The following is a 26,285-nucleotide window of genomic DNA, read 5'->3' on the forward strand; positions in this document are numbered from 1 at the left end:
CCTATAATTGTTTATTGTTATTAAATTGTATTTTTTTTCAGTGGCCCCCAGCCCTTCGGCCCCGCCTTATAACTATAAAACCACTTCATGCAGGCTATCTGCATAGAAAAAGAAGGTTTTTAGACGGCTTGTGTACATAGATATTAACGACAGTACAAGAAAATCCACGAGAAGTGGTGTTCTGAAAATTTCGGCAGATTGAGGGAATATTTTGGAAACGGGAGGGGTTGGTTTGGCGTCATAAGTTACTTTGGTGTCTATATGACCTAAAGATCTCTCAAAATTGGAATCGTTAATATGAGAAACACTCCCTACTCGCACTGGATGGGCGAGAGCACGGACGCCGCAAACTATCAGTCGGAATAAACGTAGAGCTGCATGGCGACACGTTATTCCTTCATTATACATTTACATGTACTCTTTGGAGTCTTCACCTATTACATAGTGTTCTGTGCCTGTGTGATACAGACATCGGTGACCGGGTTTTCAATTCATGCAACTTACCGAAGCGGACAAGACGGCAGGTGAGCCCTATAAATAGGTCTGCCGTACGTATGCTATTCATTGTTCAACCATTGCACTTTGTTCCGTTCATGTCCATGTAGTCCAGATTTCACAACGCGACCTACTACTAGATAGACCAGCTATAGCAGTTGGTTGACTGGTACACGGACACATGTATGAGAACATCTTTGGAAAGTTTTTGATGGTACTGTCCTAATTGCAGACAGGAACAGTACTAGTACGGACTACACATGATTTGTATCGGTTGAGAGGTCAAACGGTAATGGATTTTCCCCTGTAACCTAGCTCTTTCATATTCATTGCTGTCAGTATACAAAAGGTCAAACGTACCTTCCCATGCAAGCGATTACACCATCGCTTGCAATAAATACATTTCTTACTCGCTGGGGAGAGTGCACCGCCGCATGAAGCGATGATAACAAGTTCCACACACTGTGCAGTCTCTCCCGCATACAGACAGTCAAACTTCAACTGTTCACCTCGTTCCATATTTATTTTCACACAGAATCTTGTGCGAATAGGCTACAGAGGAAAACCTGTTGTTTTATAGAATTGGACAGCGCACGCTGGCAGTTCTAACGGTAAGTGGACCAATGCTCAAAAGTGGGATATAACCACTTTCAGACTTTTAATATCTAAAGACTCGAGTACGGCACTTCTCAATTATTATTCTCATTGGGCACATGCAATTTGTTTTTCAGATTTTTGTTTGCATGGGTATGCACTTTGACAGATAAACAAATGAAGAAATGTTACAATGTGAAACCGTGTAAAGTGCCAAAAAGCTGCTTATTTTTGGTTGTGAAACAGAACACATAAGCTGTAAAGTTATAAAAGCGTCTGTATAGTCTAATTCTGTGTACTTTTTTTGTACTTGAAAGCATTGTAAAGCACGTATTATATGTATACATAAACAACTGACCTCTGACGTGTCAGACACGCGCACGCAGTACTGCAAACCCCACACGAGCTGAAAACGATGCGAAAACGGCCGTTTCGGTCTAAGAGGCAGTAGCCAGGACTGTGACTGTGAGTACATGTGCATCATGATGGAAATTGCATGGGTGGGGCATTGAGGACATTTCAGTCATGGTTAGAAGAGATGTTGACATTGGTTTTTTTTATTGGAGCTGGGGTTTGCTGAATGAAACGCCGTGTTCCCCTCCCCCAAAATAGTGCACTATGTACGAGGAATGGCAGTGGTTCTGCGGAAGTAACAACTCTGACCTTTCGGTCGACCTCTCAGCTGAATGGATGAGCAACACATGCTTCATCAATGGGCTGGCTGTGCTACCTCACCTAGCATTCATCATCTTTTCTGCTCTGGCTTTGTTTCTGCTGGGCTTCTGCTGCAAGTACTGTGACCTTCCCAAGACGAACTACCTCCTGTGCTATCCTGGGCACTCTGTGAAGTGGCTGGTGGGCATTTTATCTTTGGCCGTTTTAGCAGCATCCATTGGTGAGGGGGTTCTTACGGATGAGACGTACCGAGTATGGCACTACTCGACCCGGCCCCACTACTACGTCCCCAGCGCTGCTGCATTCGTGGCAATGCTCATGTCGCTGGTTTACTACCATCACATGGAGAAATGGCAGCTACCGGTCATGTCTGTCCCGTTGCTGTGTTACTGGATCTCGGCGCTGGTGGGGGAAGTGCTACGCCTTGTTAACTTGAGGCAGCATAACATTATCGATTTCACAGTGCTACGATTCGATGTGACGGTTCTCATGGTGATTGCGTACTTCACCTTCCTTCTTAACGTGATGAATTTGATCAGAATAAAGGTAATAACATCTTTACCTTAATGCCTTAATGATTACATGTACATGTAAGCTGAAGTTGTCCACGCTATATTTTCGTAATTAACAACTGATGAACACAGGCAGCCCAGATATAAAGTGGTCCATTTTTGATATGTTTCGATTCGTTTGAATTTATTTTTTGTTTTGTGTATTTTTTTACATGCATGCATCAAGGCCTTCTAACTATACATTAGAAACTTGGATGTTAGATTCAATTCAGACACCTGTTTAATACCCATCTGTTGCGATATTTATGAAAACCCTTTTTCAACACAGAGAGGAAGAATTTTATCCCAGTGGCTAGTACTAGTATATTGCAAGCACTAGTACAGACGTTTTAAAAGTTTGAATGATATTTCAAAGTCGTGCAGTTCATATAAAATAAACTCCGTCGAAACCTTTTGTCGGCATTTTCCAAAACATTTTTGGTAGGTTCTGTTTCGTAGTAATTGGAAAAAGGTCATAGAGGACCTTCAGAACAGCAACATGCGATTCCTAAATGATTACGTCAACATCGTGTCCAACGCAACATTTTGGTGGATGAACTGGATATTCACGAAAGGCTACAAGAAACCCCTGGAACAAGATGATCTCGGTGACATTCCGGAACGACATCGAGCCGATTTCAACCACAGGAAGTTCAAAGAAGCATTTGACAGAGAAAAGGTAAAACGAAAACAATTACCAATGTAGTCTTTTGATCTAGGGTCAAGAAATATTCACCAAGAAACCCTCCCCACAACAACCTCCTAAAATTACACTTATTATGTAACGAATGCCCTGTGCATGTTTTGAAAAAATATACCCCATGCACCACATCACTAAGTAAAACGCATCAAGCTGCGACCCATCGAGTTTTTAAATGAAACCCCACATTTTCTAGTCCATTTTAATGCAACACTTGACAGTTATGGATTGTTATTTTGTTGGTTATCAGTTATCAGAGAGGGAGACTGGCTGGCGGGCCAATTCAAGGGTTACGAGGCCGTTTCTACACTTTCCTAGGCCGCGTGTTACCCACTGACTTATATTTAAGTATATATAAGTATAAATCCGTCAATACATTGGGAGGGATCTCAACTGTGACCCCGTTCCACCGTCCATCGTGACGACAATCACAATATGAAGACGGTGAAACAAGCGTCATTGAGACTAGTCTGACAAGTGGTGGTGTATACTTGTGCCCAGGACTGGAGGATGGGAGATGGTGGGGACGGGATGGCTTGCCTGGCCATGGAATATTGAAGGGGGGTGCTGACACTAATGCATTAATTAACGGGTGATGTTCATGACACATTGTACATGTACATCTGTAATATGTATCATACTCCTGCAGAACTTTACATCACAATTGGTTTATTAATAATTTTTCTTAGTCAAACCATTTTGTCGTCACATTTTTTGTTTTAGCTTTCATTGAATTTGTACCTTTAATTCTTGTTTCTAATGTGCAGCTACACATGTGTTTGCAAAACCTTCCTCTCATAAACACACACAAGCGAAAACTGAAGTAGTGTGTAATTGTAATTGATTATAGTTTTGCCTTAGCCCTCTCTCAGTTTGAAATTTGTGTTCAAGGAAAATCATACGCAAGAATTGTTATTTCTGAAGGTAGCTTTAGAGTATTCAACTGTGTAGGCCTACTTCTTTGTTTTTATTATGATATTTATCCCAAGTGGCCCATCAAAGATATTGGGTCAAGAGGGCAAAATGAATTTTTTGCCATTCCTGTATTATTTGACGCAGACTTTCCATATTTTCTTTTCACAATACAAGCTGTAATGCATATTAAGCATTCGTCATTATTTACCGTCGGCAAACATTCAAATGAAAATGTCGCGCTTTCATGTCGCCAGTCACAAGCTACAGGTACATTCAAAACAGTGTTGCAAGCGTTCCCTTTTTTTCATATTCATTGAATTTTTCTTTTTAAGAAATTTAATTGGAAATAAGTTTTTGAAAAGATGCTGATTGTGAAATTCCACTTCTCTCGGTTTGAATTCATTTAACCCACAGGCGTGGGCTGAGAAAAAGGGCACAAGACCATCTATGTTCAAGATCTACTGTGATGCCTACTGGTCTGTTATGCTGGTCTCTGCTCTGTTGAAGATAGCAGCTGATGTCTTAAATCTTGTAGGTCCCTTGTGCATCGGTGCTCTCACATCCTATGTTGTTACCCTCAGCTACCCAGTAGATTCCGAGCTGGTAAGTCCACTCAGCACATCGCATGCCCTTTTTACGTAGTTGTTCCGTCATTTAGCTATATTCTTTTCTTGGTAGTTGGTGCGTCACCGCCCCTTCACACTGTGCCCCCAGACTCCCCAATCTGAGGTGGAGACGAAAAGAGCTTCCTTTTGTTTGAAGTTTTTATCCCACTCCAAACGACTTGCCTGTGCTAACCAGTACCTCTTCGTCTCCCGGTAGTACACTGTACGTAATAATAACAACGACCATTTATTAAGCGCAAACGATATCCAGCCTGAAGCTGCTCAAGGCGCTGTTATTATTTACCCAGCACATTGGGCTGGCAACATCTGAACATTCTTGAAGCCAGCTCAGCTTCCTTTGGGAGTTGGGTATACTAGCCTGATGCTGCCATTTCAGCTCAATTGGCTACTCATAACCATATCTGCCCTCAAAGGTACCCATTTACTCCTTGGTGGAGAGAGGCACACAGGGGTAAAATGACTTACCATAGATCGCAACCGGCTGCCAACAGCTGCAGACCCCAGACATTTCATTCAAATCGGATTCTTATTCCTGTTCTCTTTGTGCTAAAAAAATACCGGAGCAAAGAGGTACAAACAACGAAAAGGTTTTTCACTAGGACTACCATCGAGGTCTATTATATGCTTCAGCTTCATTCAGGACACTACAGTCCAGTGACTCTTTATATATTACTGACGGCCACCTTGTTTATGCCTGGAATATAATAGGATTATGTTCTCGGCCGATCTTAAGACCAGACAGTATTATACTGTATTATTGCAACATTAATCTACTGTAAACGAAGTTTACAATAAACAAACGTGTTTGTTACACGTATTTACTGTGCTTTTGTGAATGCAATATAATACTGTATATTTGACAGTAATGTTTTACGGTATAAAATTTGACCCCAAGTTGCATACTGACACAAGTGGGGCGTTGCTACTTTTGCCAAGTAATTTTGTGGTTTTCCATTCTTTACGCGAGTATTTGACATAAGTCTGACAAATGTTTGTGCTTTTTGGATGTTGTTGGGTGTAATGCGAACCATTGCCTAAAAATTAAAGTCGAACGTGAAAAATGAAAAATCTTACTTTTTCATGCTCCAACCATGATTGCACTTGGGAACCTAACAATGCACATATATATTTAGTCAGCATGTTTACGAGCGACGCAGATTTACGCGTGCGTGGCCTGCTAGAGAATACTTGGGTGCGAGCGCGCAGCTTTTGAAATACACACCCGACTGACTGTACGTTCATGTATATTCATTCTGAATAGCCAATCAGTGTCATTTCGGTATTCTACACAACCAGGGGCTAGTGAAGGAACGCGCACGCATACGTAGTTTCACTGCGCGATAAGAGTTGCTTCACTGCGAGGGTGATTTCTCTCATAGCGCAGTGAAACAATTCTTACCGCATAGTGCAACACCTCTCTTACAGCGGAGTGTAATATGGCCTTAATGGAACACCGTAATCGAAAGACTGAACCTGAACGTTGGTACCAACAGGTTTTTAAAAAATGTCCAAAACAAGGAGGTACATGTATACGTGTGAAAGTCTCGGGCTGGTATCCAGTTCCTTCCGCAAACTCAACGACACCACTGGCCCTAGATCTAAAGGGAACATCCAGAACCACTTATCGTGACCAACACAGAAGCATCCTCTGTAGAATATAATGCCATTCTCTCTCCACTTTTATCTTTTAGCCTCCACCCCATTACGTGAGCTTCGACGATTTCTTTGGAAATGGCTTCGTTCTCATTGTGACGATGTTCGTGGTGTTGTCGATTAGGGCGTGTATTATAAATGCCCATTTCAAACTCTCCTTTACGCTGAGTGTGGACGTCCGAGCGGCCATCCAGGTAAACCTTTAACAAAGTTAGAAGACCACTCAAATTTGTTCCTGATTTTAAAACTAAAATATGAAGTGATAGAGGACGACGACAGTGAGTTAATCCGTGTACACTGTCATCCGGAGATTTGGATCTCCTGTCGTTTCCCCACTTTCTCTTGCCAGAGCATGGTTTACAAGAAGGCTTTACGACTGGCAACGTTTGCTACCACTGGGGGCCAGATGACCATGGGCCAAATCACCAACCACATGTCAGCTGACGCCACCAACGTCATGATGATGTTGCAGTCCATGCACTTCCTTTGGTCTGCTCCATTCCAGGTAATATCTCGTCAGCTCGCGCGGCGCTATGCCAATCAGTAACACTCATGTAATTTTTAAATGCATAATATTCTATGGGTCTAATCTTTTTATTGAGCACTGATTACCAAAATTCTTCTCTTTTCAGATTGTGATCATCCTCATCTTCCTGTACTTTGAAATTGGGTTTTCGGCGTTGCTTGGAGCAGCCTTGTTCGTAGTCGTTCTTCCGATTCAGTTTAAAGTTGCAGCTATTATGGCCGACAAACAGAAGGCTATTCTGGTAAGTTGTTTAATTGGTATAAAAACAAAGCAAAGGAAAAAAAAGGAAACGCCCCGAACTGATTTTTCCTCAGTTGTTGGGAACTTCCCAATAGACCGTTAGACGGAAAACCAAGTCTCCCAATGTTATTTCTCTGTTGTAGTTACGTTCATTTACGGGGAAGACTCTGTGACCGAAAATTATCAGATTTGCAATATGAGTGGCTTAACTGAATAAATGACAAGATTACTACAGATACCTTGGAGTCTCGATGGGATAAGGGTCTTTGAAACGAACCAACCACAGAACAGCAATATAAACACTTCAGAGTAATTTCTTCATGCTCGTTGCAGCGTTGCTCCGACAAACGTTTGAAGCTGACCAACGAGCTGCTGCAAGGAATTAAACTACTGAAGATGTATGCGTGGGAGGAGTTGTACAGCAAGGCAATAGAGGTAGTTCGGAAGGAAGAAGTACGCAACTTACTCCACATCAATCTGTGCATGATAACTTCGGGTAAGCTAAACTAATGAAGTGCGTTAAGGCCCACCTGTTGGCAAAATAGCAAAACACGCTGACGAAGTTGAACGAAACTTGAAGTGCGTGCTCCCTTCCTTGTCTTCGACTACTTAATTTGTACCGAATTTTAAAAGACAAATCGAACACATCATATCAAAAGTTTCATAAAAGAGCACGTGAAGTGGCTTCATTTTGATTTTGTAACCTCTCTTGGATTTAGGATTTGGATTTTGTGGGTAATTATTTTTGAAAATGAGAATTTATTTATATAAAGCCATTTTTATTCCCAATACATGTAATTAATTCGCAACTTACGTATTGTACAAATGATTTGCCAAATTGACGTCTGTTTGGATTTTTCAGTTGAAATTGTACATATTTGAATTTGAAGGCATATGTCTTTCGAAAAACAAAAGTAAACCAAACAGAAGACTTGCCGAATGAGTACACGGAATCTGGCAAGGTAACGCAAAAATTTGTCATGTTTGTTGCAGTGTCCATCACTTTCGGTGTCCCTGTCTTGGTCACATTGGTAGTAAGTAGAGTGCCCGTTTTATTTGCGTTGTCGATTCATTTGTAAAAACTCTATGTCTGGCCCGATTGCTAAGATTTTATCCAACAATTAGGAAGCAGTCGATCCCCAGGTTCCTTAGTTGGATAACCCGGTGATGTCATCAACACCTGTAGCAGTTTGGCTGTGCGGAACTGTAACGAATGTGCTTTTCTCTATGGGAATCGAAAGATCTGGTATGAAACCCAACAGATCCTCAACTGGAATCCTGTTGAATATCCATTTATGTTGAAGGTAGTTCAGCCGATAACCGTGTTACAACGCAGAGTTACTCAGTTTAGTTGTTACTTTGTATCTGCTGTTAAAGCTTCCAAATACTAGATTCCCAACTGAGCTGAGCATTGAGGGATATAGAAATTTACTTCGTGTCAGCCTTTAAAACAAAAGCGCATTCATTTAAGGGAGTCCTATGAGCAATCGTAAAAATATTATTTTCTCGATATTAATTCTTATTGACATCTCTTATATGTAGATGCGAATTTTGTTTCACGGTTTAAATCTTTTTACTTCCCAGGCGTTTATAACATTTGAGCCGATATCTGGACGACCATTGACGCCCGATATCACATTCTCCTCCCTGTCCCTCTTCAATTTAATCGCGGTCCCTCTCTTTATGATCCCTGTGTCGGTGTCGGACATAGTAGGCTCGATAGTCAGTTCCAAGCGAATTATAAAATTTCTCCTGGCGCCCGAAGTAGAGGGAGATCGTTTTGTACCGATGGACACGGAAGGAAAACCTCTGTCAAAGGAGAAAAAGGTAATGAGTTGTTATTGAACATAGCAGAAAACCATATGCTTATTCCGAACCTAAAGCACAGTATGTGACTTTTTTTCCATATCAACCCCTCGAAAAACATACAAAGTAGTGTTTGAGGAGCATGCATATCCAAACCAAATCAATCCATTAAAAATGATTGCATGTTTTCACTAAGTGTTGTTCAGCATAAAAGGCAATTCTGGACAGTGGAAATTGTACATTTGAATGGATTATCTTCAAATTTTGATGTGTATATCCGCATTACCGGTATATATTGAAATACCTTCTGGCTTAAAGAGAAATGAGATGCAACTACGTGTACCCTCAGCTATTGCAAATCTTGCCTAGTACCTACATGTAATGTATATCGTTATCAAAGCAACTTGCAGATACATGAACATAATTTTTTCGGACCACGCGGTCTCCAAAATTACTTGCTGCAGTTTTACGTCAGAGCACACCAATGAATGCCAATTATTAAATAACATGCTTCAGTGGCATGGTGTTTGAGTTGTGCCATCTGCTGCAATCAGAATTTTCATAAGGTGTAAGGAAAGATTTGCATGTTGGGAAACTATTTCATTCTTCTGATTTCAGAGGTACAGTGATGGTAGCCGGGTAGTGTTTCGCAAATTGGACGAGGTATTGAGCGAGCCAACGGTCTCCATTGACACTAAGACCGACGACTCAGATGATCAGACAGGTGACACTGAGAGGGCGCTAATGCTGAATGGAATCTCACTGCCTCGGTTGACTGATGCTTCTGCGAGCAATTCAGATCAGGGAATAGCCATTAAGGTAAGGTAGTTTGATACGGCAAGTTCACTTATAGAAATAAAGGTTCAAATTGCACCCCTTTCATTGATACAATAGCAGCACTAATTTAGGTACAAGTCTGTCCCCCAGTTTATGGTCTATGCTCCCCTGTAGGGGTGCAAACACCCAAACCGGGGTGCAAGTTTGCACCATTTACTATGGGTATTGTATCACTAGGGGTGCAAATGTGAACTCCGATGTTGGGACTTTCTGTTGAGATTGTAAAATTTCCGTTTACATTCTTAGTTTGAAATGTTACGTTGTGTTTGCGCTTTTGTTTTTGAAGACCGCCGCCACTCTAAAGTCATTTGGCCCATAAGGGAATAAAAAAAATGAATTGCGATTTCCTTGAATTATGAGAAAGAGTGATTGTGCAAATTTAAATTTCAAACTCTCCAATGAAATTCTATAAATTTTAAACTCAGATCACTGATGGCAATTTTGCGTGGAATCCAGAAAGTACTTCGCCTGCCTTGTCCAACGTAAATGTTGAGATACCAGCTGGTAAGTGGAAGGAAAACTGCATGTGAACGAATTACTTAACAGTGTCAAATTTCTCCTGATGTGGATTATCACACAACGTTTACGACGGGTCTTTAGTGAAATCAAGAGCTTAACTTCTATTTGGCCTCGCTTAGTTCGAGACGTGTTGTTTTACACTCAGAAAAGACACTGTCAGCCCGTACATGTTCTGGGTAACATTCACTCTAATCAAACTAACTGGAATATAATTCTCAAGTGATTTTTAAAAAATAAAGGTTTTGTACTTAAATGGTTGTTAATATTTCTCCTATGCCGAACGAAGGGTCCAGTGTAGACACATCTCGTGTGGGTAATTTTTCCTAATTTTAAACGACGTTGAAATTCCATATTAATAAAAAAACTTCAACAGGCAAATTGACCATGGTGATTGGCGCAGTTGGAAGTGGAAAGTCATCGCTTTTAGCTGCCATCTTAAATGAAATGACAACACTCTCTGGGAATGTTCACATCAATGAGTAAGTACATGCATGCGCATGTGTTTATCATTGTTCAAAGAAGACATCCCCAAACCGTTTGCAAATGTTAGCGTCTTGTTTTAATTTTGGTTAGCACATCCTTTTCTTTTTGAAGCTTGCAATTTCCAACGACGGACTGAACGTGTTTTCTTGCTGATTTTGTATGAATATGAAATGTGTGGCGTATGATGCAATTCTCTTAAAATGCCATTTCAAAGTCTTTCGCTGCATATCTACTTGTTCTCAGTAAATATAATGCAAAGCACTTATTGATAGTCTTCTGCCTTTCTGACCATATAAATTTTCCATAAATTGGATATTTAATCTATTTTTTTAAATTTATGACCTAGAAAAAAAGGGCGTGTTGCATTCGCAGCTCAGAAACCGTGGCTAATGAATGCTTCTCTGCGAGACAACATTCTGTTTTCGTCAAAGATTGACAAGAAACGGTATCTACGGGCTTTTAATTTTTGTTAATTTTTATTTTACAGAAAGTACTTTTGCTGGTATTGCCCATTATGGGTCATCCAGTATCAATAGGCTAAGCAATTAGTATGAATATTATATCAACAAATATTTTGTCAATAATGCCCTTCTTCGGAAACTGGCTAAAATATATTTATGGTATTACCTGAATTACGTAACAGCCTCAGCGTCATGGTGTGGGGTCGAGGGCACCAAATTTCAAAAAAGGAATTTATTAGAAATGAGGCCTTTATTTCTTGTCTGGATATTTAGAACAGCATCGTCAGGACCTTTTACAGTCACAAGTTATAACATTATTCTCCAACGTACAGGTATTGCAGTGTTTTAGATGCATGTGCACTTGTACCAGACATTGGCATTTTACCGGCTGGAGACAAGACTGAAATTGGCGAGAAAGGCATCAACTTGAGCGGAGGTCAAAAGCAACGTGTCAGTGTAGCGCGAGCGATATACGCTGACAGCGACGTCGTCATTTTGGTAAATCGATTAAATCCGCTAAATTTGGACATAGTTTGGTATAACAGTAACGGCAGCTTCCTTGGAGGGTAAATTTAGCTGTTTCAATTCTTTGTAATGGAAATCCAAAGTACCAATTGTCTGTTAGATTATTACCATTTTATTTCATTTCCATGAAATAGTTATTTCACTTTTATTTCAATTTGCATGAATTTCAACTCACAGGACGACCCGCTTTCGGCATTGGACGTGCACGTCGGCCGTCAACTGTTTGAAGAAGGCGTCATAAAACAACTCGTCCGTAACAACAAAACTGTCATTCTTGTGACCCACCAACTGCAGTATCTCAGTAGGGCCGACTTGGTAAAAGTTCATCAACTTTAGTTGTAAACCCTCGCAAAAACTAAAACGTGACCTAATATGGGGGTGAAACATGTGCCACCAGGTGCAATATAGCTCCTGCGTTATTTTCACCTTATTTTGTATTGAAAAGAAATTGGTAGTTTCTTCAGAAAGTTAAATACGTGTACATGTATACCTAGCATCTGGAAATTATGTTGGCGGACAAATTATAAAGAATATCTGAAACTACGCAATTTCTTTCTACTTTGGAAAATATAGATTGTTGGCAATATATTTTTGACGAGATAAAATGCCGTTTCTTGACAGTCCGACGAACTGCATCCTTGATGATTGACATAAAGTTTGACCTTTGTTTTTGTGGTACATCAAGGTAGCATTATAAAGGGATGCATTTGTTACGTACTTTTATAACATTTTGTCAGATACTTGAAATGAAAGATGGCACCATTGCCGCTAGTGGGAGTTTGGACGACATCATCGAGGCAGATCCCGAGATGTACGAAGAGATTAAACAGGTGTCAGCGGCGGGATGGGATAATGATCAGGCGGAGAGTGCTGAAGATGAACGGTTGAAGTTGAAACGAAACGTTTCCATTGCATCAGCTGGTTTGTCGCATTATCATTTAAGATTCTTGATTTCCATCACAAAATATCGCTTATTCATTATTTCATTTTATGAATAAAGTGAAATTTTGAAACGTTTTGGTGTCAATTCAATTGCAAAGCGTGATGGATCCCTCACAAATGCCATCAAAATATTATTATTAAAACGACGTCGCGATTGTTAGATTTGCATTAAGAATTTAAGCAACAAAACCGTGTATCTGGTGTGATGAAAGACACAACGCGCAAATGTTTCAGGAAGAAATTTCTTATTAGGTGTTTGTCATATCCTTCACGCTATCATGAAATGAAACTTTGTGAAATTGTGTCACAAACTCGAAGCATTCCACTTGAAGCAATTGACTTGCCTTTTTTTGTGTTCCGTCTCAAGAAATCGCCGAAGGGGATGGACAGCTGATAGAGAAGGAAGAAATGGTGCGTGGATCGGTGTCTTACAAGACGTACCTGTACCTGCTGGGGAGCGTTGGCTGGGGTTTAATCCTCTTAGTCGGAGTGGTTGTGGCACTACAAACATCAGTGTCTGTTACAACCAACTTCTGGCTCTCTGAATGGTCTGAAGCTGGCTTATCCAACGAGGTTAGAGAGAAATCGTTCCAAACAAAAATGTTTCAAACAAGTCTTTTTGTTCTATATTGCGCAAGACCAGCAATTCCCAGGTTTACTGGCAATACTTGAAAATTGGAAGTGTTTTAATTTCTTGAAACTCTAACATGTAACAAAAATACGTAACTTTCTGAAATTCGAAATATTAGGTTTTTTGTTCAAAGTGTACTTAATAATTTTTTTTCACTTCTGTTTCAGACTGCAAGAACTTACACCGAGTATCTTGTTGGCTACGCAGGCCTGTCCGTCTCGGTGGCAGTAAGTCAAGCGCTATCAACTGCGATGTTGATGTTGTCATTCGTAGTCGCCGCCAAGCGCTTACACCTGAGAATGCTGAGGAATATCATACGTGCACCAATGAGGTACTACACACGTTATTACTCGCAGATTAAAAGCTGATATGCATTTGCTAGTTGCTATTGACAAGGGTTCATTTCTCAGGAAGGACCACTGAGTTGTGGCAAACGATAATGTATGCGATCATCTATACACAGGCTACACGCGTTTCTATGAAGACGCTGGATGGAGAAATGACATGTTGAAATGAAAATGAAGTGTCTTTTCATGTGTCCGAAACGATTGTAGATAAGGTTAATCCTGTCTCTTTCTGCATGGTTCTCCTTGTTTTAGTCTTGCCTTTATGTCAATCAACTTTCGGCAGCAAATAATGCGAACGGCAAATTAGAAAGACGACTTTTGGGGTTAAAAGTAATGAATTTTATTAAGGCTGTGTTTGGACAACAAAACTGAAATTTCTAATCATGCTTTTGATGTGCTTCGTTGTTTTTACCAGGTTTTTTGACACTACCCTCGTTGGTCGGATCCTGAATCGATTTTCTAATGACACCCAGATGATGGATTATGTGAGTATTTCAGTCAAAAAAATATATAAATGCAACTGTTGGATATAATCATTTTGTTATGTTGTTTGTAAAGCCTTACCTCTGCAATTGAGGTATTTCCCCCGTTTGATTGACTGTACTGGTTATTTTCAAAGCGTCTGTTAACCCTATTGACGTGCACCTGCAGCTGTACTTCTATTCAGCCGAAATGTTTTCTTCCAAATTCAAAAGGCCCGTAATATGGATTGTACTTATGTACGCTTTTGAGACGCTTTCTACTCCTCCTGAACATTCCCGTTAGTGGACATTCTTGAAGCGTGCAATTTCAAACTCTTTTCTTGACAAATTGGGTCACTGTTGCTGTGAAAACCACACTGCATACTGTGCTCCAAATTGGCTTTTATATAAAAGTATTTATAAGAAGACTTTGCTCAAGGGCCTACTCGCTTCACTCAAAACAGCCAAGAATGAGCAAAGAGACTAATGTTTCAAATAGTAAAGCACTCAATCTATTTGCAAGTACGTGCTGCAGAATGCCAACTCTGCCAGGGTAACACTGACGATGTCTCTTCCTGAAATGACTTCACAGTTTTTTTTTCTAGATCGGCAGTAGCACAAAAGTGAACGTGGCACTACACTGCCCCTAAAACCAGTAAAATGAACATTGAAAAGGAGTGAATGGGCTCTGAAATCAATTTCAAGTCTGATGATTACTAGAAGGAAGATTGTGTGTAACACACACGAATGCATTTATGTACAGTCAGCTATTCATATTGTAATGAAACTCAACTCAAAAAGGTCTTCATAACCTCAGCTTTGGCCTATTTTACAATGTTACAGCAAAATTAAGGAAAAGGACTTGTGTATTGAAGCTTTGCAAGTTTGAGCTTTGGGAAATGAACAAGCAGTAAATTCAGAGGAACAAAGTTCTTAGGCCTAATCACATTTGCGTTCCTGATGGAAACTGGTCTAAAAAGCGTGCTCAGACTAAATATGGCATTTGTATTTTTTCTCACTCCCATTAACCAGAGACTACCAGAAACGTACAACTTTTTCGTCGTCAGCATCATGCAGATTATAGCGTCCGTGGTTGTAGTGGGCGTGGTCATGCCCATCTTCCTTGTGTTCGTCATCCCAATAGCCATTGTGTATTACATACTGCAGAGGTACTACTTGACCACTTCTAGGTAAGAGACGTTTTAAGTACTTTTCCTGAACAATGTGTCTTTAAAGCCTGCATCTACCTCAGCTCCCCCGAGTTTCAACCGCCTATAATAGCTACAACTAATAGCTACAACTATACTGCTTGATAAGATACACTTTTAACTGACCATATAATGGTCAGGAAAAAGTATGTAACTTATGGCTTGATTCTTTGGGTGAGCTAGTTTTAATTCCCTGCAGCGGGGGTTCGAGTTGATCGAAAGTGACAGCCATTTTCCATGCGTGACTCAGCGAATGTTCAGTTATTTAATTCGCTGAACTGACAACGCCACAGAGGCAAAGCCTTCAAGTCATCGTTCCAAAAGCCACGGTGCAAGATTTTGCAACGATTATTTCCAAGAATAGCAAATGGTATAAACAGAAAGAGCCTTACACGCTTATTTAAGCAATGGGCGAAGAAATATGGAGGAAAAGATACCTGAAAGATAGTCAAACTATAGTTACCAATTCTATTGGGTTTGTTTAACTAGAGGACACGGTATTGTTGGTTCAGAGACAGTGTATTTGGCAAACGGAGTGGGAAATCCATTCTAAAAAGGACGTAACTTGCAAGCACTGTCCTTATCACCAACGTGGAAACCATCCCTGAGGAAAAGTAATTGGACTGTATTGATTTTTATACCCAGAGAGCTTCAACGATTGGAGAGCATTAGCAAATCTCCCGTCTTTTCGTACTTCTCGGAGAGTCTCGGTGGACTGACTACAATCCGAGCTTACAGGTATAAGGGTTTCCCTACACTAGGCTAGGCCATGTACTTTGATCATAAACGCCAAAGAAAGCGCTATAGGTAACAATTAGAAATAGGTCGAGCAGATTTGGATTTAATTTTGTTATTTCGTTTATTATGATAAAATAATCACTTCAGTTATTGTTTCAACATGTGTGTCACATTTGTGCCACAATTATACGTTTCTACTTCGGAGAGTGAACTGTTGAGTTTCAGGTTTTTATAGATTTGAAATGTTGCTATTTTTTTAAAATAGATAATTTTAGATTTCACAATTGTCAAACTGAGCCCCATGTTCTTGCCAAGACAGCCACTGGTTGTTTTCTTTTCGTTTTCATTTTTCTTACAGACGCGAGAATAGATTTTACAACACCATTCTCGCTCGAATCGACAGAAACACTGCGGCGTTCCTTTATGTGCAGATGGGGGCGAGATGGCTGGCAGTGCGGCTTGTAAGTTATTCCAGAAGACAAATCCTGCCTTCACAGTCAAAGTTATTATATTGCTTGTCTCACTGTAACTTAACATGCAGGTTTGCATTGATTTCAATTAATGAACCTGCATCACTGCAAATGAGAGACTCGCAGCAAGCACACGACGTAATTTAACGTTGAAGTTTGGTTGGAATCTGGTTGGCATGTTGTTTCAACGTCGATAACTATAATCCAGCATTATGTCAACATCACTTTTGTGGCGTAGTTCTGACGTTTCAAAAAGACGTTTATTAAACATTGGAAGTATAGTTAAAATTGATCGCGACGTTAGCAAACTCAATTAAATATTTACCCAATGCTGATGATCCAATGCTATTGACGTTTATTCATAGTTGAGTTATTGGTGAAATCGTGTCGCGATATTAACAACCTAAATTTAATGTTTAGCCCATGTAAGGTTGCAAACGTCAACTTTTATATTCCCACAGTTATCCATTAATATTTTATTGTTGGAATATCGTCGCAATTTCAACAACCCAAATCCCATGCTTAATCAGCGTTAAGAGTATGATGTTGATTCGGTATACGGGGTTAGACGGGCATCCGACGTTGAATATTTGTTGATATAATGTCGCGAAATGGGCAACCTAAATTGAGTGTTTTGTCAACGTAAGGTCGGAAGTGTTCTTTTCAACTTCTGTATTTTTTACAGTTACCCTAGATTAATATATTGTCGAAATTAGGTAGCAATTTTAACCACCCAAGTTCAATCTTTATTCAACATTAGGGCCAAAACGGTAACGTTGATTCGGTGTAGGGAGTTAGACGTTCATCCGACGTTGAAAATTTTTTTTCATTTTATGTCACGATATGAAATACCTAAATTGCATGTTTTGCTCGGATGTCAGGTCACAAACATTGTTTCAACGTCTATATTTACATAGTTATCCAATAGTAACAGTAATAGCCGATACGGATGTGCCATTGTACAGATGGCAAGAGTGTTTGATGATCGACTTCATGCAACCTTGGCGAGGCTTTAAGTTATTATTGAAAGCTATAACAGCAGAAAGAGATCGTCCATCACTACAAAGAAAGTAAATTTTTCCACCTTACTTTGCACATGTTAGAACAGTTGGTCCCATATATATATCAAGTGTGTCAAATCAGAACTCAGTCTACAAAGGCCTACTTAAAGTGCATTTGAAGTTTAAGTTCTGTTGTCGTACATTCTTTACCCAGGACGCCCTTGGAGTTCTGTTTGTGCTTCTCTCGACTGGATCCACGTTAATTGGCGCGCTCTCATTTGGTATTAATCCCAGCTTGGTGGGTCTGAGCTCTGCATACAGCCTGCAGGTAAGTGTACGACTATTAAAGTTAAGATAAACCGCATGTACATGTACCTAATTGGTTTGGTTTCTGTGCTATTTTATGCGTGGAAGTGATAATAGGCAGACACAAAAATACAGGGCCTCTTGCTTTGTTATAAATGTAAAAGTGCTCAAACAGTGAACTTTGTAAAATGTTCTATTCGTTCTCTCTTTTTTTAATATCTTTCGTTTTGCCAAGTATAGTCTATCAGATACCTAGCATTTCAATCCGTAATCACTTTGACCCGCCCAAAACTGCAGGGGTTTGGTTGGCATAATGTATGAATCTAGTATTCTGTGAAAGCATTAATCAGGGCATCTCAACAAACGTCCAAAACTTGCTGACTATTCTCAAGTCAAAAATACTGCTCCGGCATTTGTCTCATCCATTATCCTGAGCCGGTCTTAAACGTTAGTTAAGACTAGCCAAGCACATATTTATTCCCATTCATAAATACCTGTTAATTCCGAAAGTCAAACAAAGTTAAGATATGATGGATTTCCAACGGTTTTGTTTTAAAACTTTACTTTCATTTTCCCAAACACCCCCGTCCATTTTATGGTATATTCCTTTTGAAAGTTGTCCAGAACAGAATCCCCTTCAATGAACTTGGCGCGCATGGCGCATCGCGTGCACACAGACTTCTTACCAATCAGACCCAATTGAACTGTCTCGTAACCATGTGTTATCACATGATTTACGCAGCAGTCATTTACCTCTCAGCAGTCATTGTCACATGTTAATACACGGTCACATGACGGATTTTGGCCATAAGTATAGAAGAACTGTCCCAGTTATTTATGAATTCTAATTAGTAAGACAGACAGAAGGGAGATTGAGCATAACACCAGCGATTCATTTTCAGAACTTGATCTAAGCCTACACTTAAAAAGAACCATGGCTCTGATGGCTTAAAAGGCTGTCAAGTTGGCATTCAAAATATCCCTTCTTTGCAGATGTCGAACTATCTCAACTATCTCATGAGAAATCGGACTGAGGTGGAGATGCAGATGAATGCCGTGGAGCGAATTCAGTTCTTCAGCGAGGTGGACCGGGAGGACTATTCAGGCAAGATCGCATTTTTCCTTTTCTCTTGCTGTCAACGCTGTCATCAGTCTCTTTAAGGGCACGGAATTCAACGATCTGTAAAGCCACATGGAGACATTTCCTTGAGATCAGTGCAGCTAGTCTGCTATGAGCATTGTGCATCACAATAAGATTAGACGATACTTGGTGTTTCCATACAGCATGAGCTTAAAATTATATACAGTTGAATGTCAGATTGGATGTTAACTTTACATTTTGTAGAAAGCCACAGACAAGTCCAACTGATCACTGAGACAAATAAAATATGATGTTTGTGACTGAGTATCGTGCTTTTACAATTATGTTCTACTTGACAGTAAATTTGTGCCATCCAAGTTCTCCATTATATTCATTCTGGCTTAAATCATATTGTTTGAAATCAGGTGCCGAACCTTCATCTGGATGGCCTCATAGTGGAGAGATACACATCGACAATGTCTCAGTCCGATATGCAGAAGATCTTGAAGCTGTGCTCAGGAATGTGTCAGTGTACCTGAAATCAGGGGAGAAGGTGAGGAGAAGTATAGCGAATACTTAGCCAGTCTCGTGATTAGCGATCTCCTCGTCCCCAAGTCGGAGAAATAGCTGACGATTGTGTTTGGTTCCTTTTTTCCCAGGTCGGTATCTGTGGCCGAACTGGAAGTGGCAAGTCGTCCCTGACCTTGGCATTGCTGAGAGTCATTGATATCTTTGAAGGTATCTTGTCATGCGTAATGAGTAGATTGCACTGTACGAAAACTGTCTATCTGCAATTCAGGTGTTGTCCAGCGTTAATGACCTGTGAAAACCTTGTCATGAACTCTTGAAATCAGTGGTTGGTCCCAGTAAGAGTGTTCCTATTTATGACATTTTGGAAGATTTCTTTACCCTTTTTAACCTTCTCATATGTAACGCTTACTCATGGCGACATTTTATTGATATGGAAGGATTTATCCAAGGGTTTTACTAAAATACAATTACTGCCTTCAAGTTATTTAAGAAATGTGATAGTAAGGCGTCACGTAATAGTTAATAATACCGAATGATAACATGGCACTTTCAATATAAATAACCTTGGATATAGTACGAATATGAGTTGTAGTTGGCATATTTGGGTTTATTTTCGATTTTCCTTCCCTCAGGTCGGATATTCATTGACGGTGTGAATATAATGGCTGTACCATTGACTACACTCAGAAGCAAAATATCTATCATCCCTCAAGACCCAGTGCTGTTTACTGGACCTGTTAGGTAAATCTCTTCATGGCCAACCAATCCATTTTACTTTTTATGCTTCTTATCAGGATTTTTTTTCAAATTCAGATTGTGGTGAGTTGTTTTGGACTATCTGAGGATGGCGTGTGCTATTTTCAGAAATGCCAGTCTAGCATATCAGTTCAAGATTTGGTTTCCATTGTGTATACCTTGGTAGAAAACAATAGATATGGTTTTGTAAGTGATGATGGGTACCAGTGCGATGTAGCTGCACGTAACTCTCAGTAGTTAGCCATCTTTGTAGGGCCTACATATGCCTGTCGTTGATAGTTTTCCCCACAACATTTTATTACTTTCACAAAACAATCACCTGAAGTCTGTTTTTGTAAGGACAAATTTGGACCCTGAAGGGAAGGTATCAGACGACGAAATGTGGCGCGCCCTTGAGATTGCACAGCTAAAAGATGTCGTCTCACAACTGGACGGGGGACTCGGTAGGTTACAGATTGGAAGTTCATTTGCTCAATTTGTTTGAAATGAGTCTCTAGTAACGCAGGACTTACAAGGGTCAAACATAGAATTGTTTACCTTGGAAACTATTTTTAAAAACCTGAGAACGGTCTGAGAAGTGAAAAAATTTGTCAATAGTGGCAGCTAACAAACAGGGAACCAGAAGCAGAGGGGAAACATAAGCCGAGCTCAGCTTTTCCCCTGGTCCTTGTCGTTTTTTGCCTTCAGCTTCCCAAAAACAATTGTCAATATTGTCGTCATGTTGCTACTTTATTGCTACTCTTAGTGAAATGCCAAAATAATCCAAGCGGTGGAAAGTCGAAGTCGTCCGGTGGTCTAGTGGGTGTGATGGTTTTGGAGTTTGATCTCTGCCTTGAATCCTCACCACAGATACAGTGGTGACTGAAGGCGGTGAGAATTTCAGCGTTGGTCAGCGGCAGCTGTTCTGCCTGGCTCGAGCCTTCCTCAGAAAGTCTCGCATCCTCATCATGGACGAAGCCACGGCTTCAGTAGACATGGAAACGGTAACTTGTTTTAAAATTTATCCATGCCGGATGCCTTGGCTTAAATTTACTAATGTTCTTTTAAATTCATGGAAACAAACTCCATAATTTATGTGAGAATAGAATTGAATATTTAGGTCATTTAAATTTCTGTTTGTTCTAAATAAAGTTACAGTTCCAACTCTCAGTAAACAAAAGGCTTACATCGTACAGCAAAAAACATAACTTTGATTTTTATAAAATCAACTACAGTAATAGAAGTCGTGTCAATTATTCATAAGCAGTAACTTTCATTTGGTGACACTTAACATGTCATTAGTTTTAAATGCGATTGAAGCTAGTCAAATTTAAGTTGATAAGAAAAAGGTTATCGATGAGAAAGTCGTAAAAGGTATAGCAGGTGTAAGAATGCTAAGGGGTCGTTTAAATCTACAGCTCTAAAGGAGTGGACTCTTTACTGTGTACTTTAAATCTGCTATAGTATTGTGGGGCCATTATTTTTCTTCATCAGGGCACTGTGGTTGTAATCTCTCAATTACCCGCTGGTAGTAGTAGCTATTTTACGTTTGCAGTCCCTGACCTAAACAAGAGTCACAAGCCATGTCCTTGTATTCAGTTGATGTTCGCCCATGGTCACTACGACTGTCTATTTGTCTCTTTTTTGTTCTTTTTTCGGCCTTATAATTTTTGTGTTGCTCATATGTACACTGTTTGGGTATTTTGTTTTGGTCGTTTATTTATTTTGTTATTTTGTTTTGATCGAATATTTTATTAATATGCCTAATAAATAATTACCTTTCGTCTTAGTTTCTAAAAGTAACTGCCAGTGGAATTTTGTACATGATTCCTTGCAGGACAAGACATTACAGAATGTTGTTGCTACGGCATTTGCGGATAGAACTGTTTTAACTATTGCGGTAGGTTTATTAGAGTACTTTGACAATAATGAATGAGATAAAGTTTTGCTAATTCATTTTTTTATTAAAAAACTTCTGAATATACAAAGGGGACGGACAAGTTTGGAAAAAACCAAAGACGTCAACTCAATTCTTTATCTGTGTTCTTCGGAAAACAGTCAAAGCTTTGCTTGAAAGAAAAAAAGTGCATAAAACCTACAAATTAATTTAGGATTCACATTTTGGGGTTATTAAAATTATGCTCTTACTAGTAAGTCTGTTCTTTCAGTGATGCGGCCATCGGTTTTAATCCCAGGGAAAAACAGAGACAGTCTAGAAACCAATATTGCAGATGTCACATAGGTGCAAATTTTCATGATGTTCCTTTTTCTGTTTTCTAAAAGCACCGCATAGCAACCATTCGAAACTCGGACAAGATCATCGTGTTGGACGGGGGTCGTATGGTGGAGTTTGGTAGCCCCGAGGAACTTCTAGCGGACGAGTGTGGCTTTTTTACCTCGCTAGTCGGTGACGAATGAGGGATCGGGAACGAAAAATTGGCACCAATTCAGTCAGTTTATGATACGACAGATACCCTTCGTTACATGCCCATGTACATTCTGAAACTATAAACCAACTTGTAATGAGTGAAATTGATTTGTGACTTTTGGACGGGTCATTACATTGGACCAGTTGAAAATCGCGCTTGTCAGAAACTGCCACATGCCCTTTCAAACTGTTGTGAAATCTAAGAGCAGACTCTTTGCAGTAACTTAAACGTACTTTATCTTTTGCTTACAACTGTTGTTTCCGTTTTAATGACACAATGTCAGGTGAGACATTGTCGATATGATTTTTTCTTTTTTTCCTTCAGTTTGATAGAAAGTTTCTCACATCACAAAAATACGTCACTGCATTTTCCAAGGATGGTGACTAAAAGATATTTTGAAGTCACGAATTTCTGTATAATGGTACCCGGACAGGTTGCCTCACACTGGTAGGCATATTTGGCTGAAACCATCGAAGTAAGCTTCCCGCCATCTTGGTTTCCCAAACAGCTGTGTTTCACCTCATGTAGCTCAGACGCAGCTACAGAATATGAAAGTGACCAAAATTTAGACTATATCCTTTCTTTGAGTGGTGTGACCTCTAACGAGAACATGGAATATTATCTTTAATTTAAAAATAGTTTGGATACGTCCATGTTAAGGTTTGTTTACGGGCGTAATTCTGTTTCCCGTTTTCTGCTTGTAGTTTTAAAATCTACAAAAGTGCCTATCTACAATTCCTGATAGCGTATCTGTAGATCTATTGCACCACCGAAACAACAGTATGACAAACAAAAAAGTGTTCTCATTTGACACCTAGACATGTTTGGGCGCTGGTCTAAAAAAAAGCATTTTATTTCAACAATAAATGACCCTGAGAGCATTGTCGGCCTGGACTGAGATACAGTGTCTCCGAATTCGGAAATAAAGATTTATGTTCACAGCAGCACTGTTTAGAGGCAGCGGAAGACGTTGAGACGCTCGTAGCAATAGAGATACTGGTCCTCATTCAAGGTATTGCACGTGATCAGAACTGTGCACGCATGCTCAAAACAATGCGCGCATACTCAGAACTGGCAAAAAGGACCAATATGTTTGTCTCCATCAAGCGTCTCAAAGTTTCCATTGATGAAAATCCGGCATTTCGCTCGTCGCTCAGTGCCCAAACAGGGCGCTGGGAAGGGCCGATTGCTTTGCACTGTGATTGGCTACGTTGTGCACGACCTCTGAAGGCGAGGTTGTCACTTCCTGTCAGCGAAGCGTCATTTCCGTTTTTGGTTAGCCAGTGGCAATGCTTAGCCCAGGTGAAAGTGTTGTCTTATATGAGAAAAACGTAGCCTTGGTACAATCAAGGTAATTTATTTTCTCACTAAGTATCATTGACCACGTGTCCTTTGGCGACACGTATTGGTTATCTTGATCAAGTTGGGATGAATTTATTAAATAAAGTGTGGTGAGAGTATTTTCAACAGTAAGGAAGAAGACAAAAAAAAATATCGAATTGATAACTGCCACAGTGAGCAAGCTCGATACCCAGGCATAAATTTACCCACAATACCCTGCGCGTCGTTAGCTGTGACCCCGTGTGACGTATTTCCTTCACTAAAATCAAGGCTAAACCCATTCCTTCCCGAATGGTGGTTACAATGTTAAACGTTATCTTTCTGTTAAGGGGGTAATAGTTTCGAATACTGGATACTCATGAGGTGTGTCTTAAGTTATCATTCAGAAATAACGTATGAGGTCACAAGCCAAGAAAGTTTTGAAGTTAATCATTAACCTGCACCCCTATTTCCTACGAAAGGACATTATTTTAGCGTGTTTTCAGGTGTTACAAATTCATTTTTGATTACTCGCAAGGTAAGAGTGACACAGTGCAAAATGTTCACTTGAATTGTGGACCTGGGTGTATGCTCCTTGAATAAGTTTATTTTAGGATCACCCGTATTTTTTTTTTTTAGTATACCTCAGTATGTATGGTTTGTAATCAAGACGAGTTTGCAAAAGTAAGGCTCAGGTAATATTCCAGAATTCTTAACTTTATGTCTTCTATAGAAAAAATTAAACATTTACATATTTTTTATCTTCTGTAATTATTCACATGAATGAAGAAAATTCTAAGTATTGTAACGAAACATGGGTAGGCATGGATGCCAGTCTAATTCATAAATTATCAACACTTGCATGGACCAATCAGCCTTTGCGGTGTGCTTTGTGCGTGCACTGTTAGTTCACTGGAAGGTCGTGTTGTCGTAGCATCGCTGAACGATGTGTGGAGCGCTGCGTGTGGACACACTGCGACAACCGGTAGGTGTAGTACATGAAGTGAGCTGCATTACATGTAGGTCTAGAATAGTTAAAATGATAGAGCTGAGTGTACGTGGTGAACCTAGGCTGCGAGCTAGTGGTCTTTGCTGTTGGATTGCTTCTCGTCTGTAAGCACTTACATGTAGTGGGGTGACAGCTGGAAGGCAGTCGTGTTGTCATTGTGTCATTGAGGCTCCTTTGATGAGCTCAGATCGCTGTGACGGTAATTAACCTTTCGCTTAATTGACCCTGACTCTCTTGACACTGTGTTGTGTGAGGACTATCGCTACTTCCCAGTAGCGAAGTATCCCTCGGGTTATAGAGTGGCTGTGCTAAAGCTAGTTTGGTGGTTAGGTTTACCACACGAAGCGGATCACATTACCTGTTGAGGTGTATTAAGTAAATAACCTTGTGTAATTTATATACGTCATTGATTTACCTTGCGTCAAACAAATGGCCTCAACGCCCTAGTCGTTTTTTGCTAATTTTTAATTACAAAAATATTTTACTGCCAAATGTAATCAACTCCCGTTTTTGCCTACCTCTGTTCGTGCTGAACAGCCCATCCCCTTCAACGTTGGGGATTCCCCTTAGCCAGAAAAAAGTTCGAGTCTCTGGCCAGGTCCCAAGGGAATGTGTATAAACATGGTACGTGGCCCTATGGGAATTTTTACACCGCTGAAGCCAAGACTTGGTAGGGCTCTCCTGGGCCTGTCCTATATCATGTCTGGCAGGCCAGTGGCACTCTCTGATGTGTCAGAGTCATTGACTGGCTGTTGGGGGACGACAGCTGGGGCTTGGCAGTGGATGAATGGCGGAAGCTTAATCCCTAGGGACCTTCCCTTCAAACTCGGCAGGACTGGAAACAAAAGTACCTCGGCCTTACTGTCTGCGGTTTTTGATATTTGTGCGGGCTAGAAGACACCTACGGAGCAATATAAATGCCTTTGAAAAAATGTGAAAAAAAAACCGCCGTGGCCGTTTCACCTTTTACGTAACAAAACTGTGTAAAGGCCTCCCAAGGTTTATTATTGCAATAAACCAAGTACTTGATTAATTGTCCTTGGAAATCCTACCACTGCGAGGCTGATTTATGTTTCCCTTCATCTAATTGCTCTATTGCCAGATAGATCTTGTCTTTCCTGAGTGATGGTAAACTTCCACCCTACGAACTGCTCCCAGGCATAGTCCGCCGTTCGTTAACTGATACCCCCCTTGCATTTTGATAGTCACTAATCCTTGCATAAGGTTAAATAAATATATTGGTGGGGTTAAGGCCAGGTCGATTACCTCTACCTTCAGGCCTAGTAGTATGATGGAAAATTCGTAGCCGACGAATAACAGTTACATCCATTCAATTGTGTTTTTAGGCTGATACTTTCAATTGGCGAGAATGCAACGGAGAAAGCTTTTTCTTGGTGGAGTGTCTTTGATAAGCACTTGCCAATTCTTCTTCTTCTTCTTTTGTTTTAATGGCGCTTTCAGCAACTCAGG

General features: G+C 40.2%; 1 protein-coding gene and 1 long non-coding RNA gene across 6 annotated transcripts; one reads left to right on the forward strand and one right to left on the reverse strand.

The window, feature by feature from the left end:
* Window positions 1-615: 615 nt before the first annotated feature.
* On the forward strand, window positions 616-24,677 carry LOC110985534 (ATP-binding cassette sub-family C member 9-like). 5 transcript variants are annotated; one of them, XM_087147746.1, is made up of 33 exons: window positions 616-784; window positions 1,031-1,106; window positions 1,702-2,310; window positions 2,761-2,994; window positions 4,345-4,533; window positions 6,248-6,403; window positions 6,559-6,714; window positions 6,842-6,976; window positions 7,309-7,471; window positions 7,969-8,009; window positions 8,560-8,802; window positions 9,400-9,600; window positions 10,044-10,122; window positions 10,511-10,616; window positions 10,967-11,065; window positions 11,414-11,579; window positions 11,784-11,921; window positions 12,344-12,527; window positions 12,916-13,121; window positions 13,347-13,510; window positions 13,942-14,011; window positions 15,020-15,177; window positions 15,841-15,933; window positions 16,292-16,394; window positions 17,619-17,732; window positions 18,704-18,815; window positions 19,217-19,344; window positions 19,451-19,529; window positions 19,955-20,063; window positions 20,418-20,521; window positions 20,928-21,061; window positions 21,895-21,957; window positions 22,341-24,677. In XM_087147746.1, exons 3-33 carry the CDS (start codon window positions 1,708-1,710, stop codon window positions 22,473-22,475), a joined length of 4,665 nt encoding a protein of 1,554 aa, XP_087003872.1. In that variant the 5' UTR covers window positions 616-784; window positions 1,031-1,106; window positions 1,702-1,707; the 3' UTR covers window positions 22,476-24,677. The 5 variants fall into 5 exon arrangements, 2 of the variants coding, with proteins under 2 accessions (XP_087003872.1, XP_087003871.1); XM_087147745.1 differs by lacking the exon at window positions 616-784 and having other exon boundaries at window positions 895-1,106; XR_015428121.1 differs by lacking the exons at window positions 616-784; window positions 22,341-24,677 and having other exon boundaries at window positions 891-1,106; window positions 20,824-21,061.
* LOC147796333 (uncharacterized) lies at window positions 3,664-5,740 on the reverse strand. The gene is made up of 3 exons (XR_015428124.1): window positions 5,631-5,740; window positions 5,022-5,102; window positions 3,664-4,756 (listed from the first exon to the last, which is right to left on the reverse strand). It is a non-coding gene; the product is annotated as an uncharacterized LOC147796333 (long non-coding RNA).
* Window positions 24,678-26,285: the final 1,608 nt, after the last annotated feature.

This window comes from Acanthaster planci, linkage group LG17 (assembly GCF_054643075.1).
Source record: "Acanthaster planci isolate LZ-2023a linkage group LG17, COTS_SCS, whole genome shotgun sequence".
Taxonomy (NCBI): domain Eukaryota; kingdom Metazoa; phylum Echinodermata; class Asteroidea; order Valvatida; family Acanthasteridae; genus Acanthaster; species Acanthaster planci.

What these genes read in the sequence shown, in the direction of transcription:
- LOC110985534 (XM_087147746.1), top strand. Translation starts at nt 1,708, where the DNA reads ATGTACGAGGAATGGCAGTGGTTCTGCGGAAGTAACAACTCTGACCTT. An exon ending in ATCTCAGTAGGGCCGACTTG is followed by an intron (nt 11,922 to 12,343) that starts GTAAAAGTTCAT and finishes ACATTTTGTCAG; the next exon opens with ATACTTGAAATGAAAGATGG. An exon ending in GGACCGGGAGGACTATTCAG is followed by an intron (nt 18,816 to 19,216) that starts GCAAGATCGCAT and finishes GTTTGAAATCAG; the next exon opens with GTGCCGAACCTTCATCTGGA.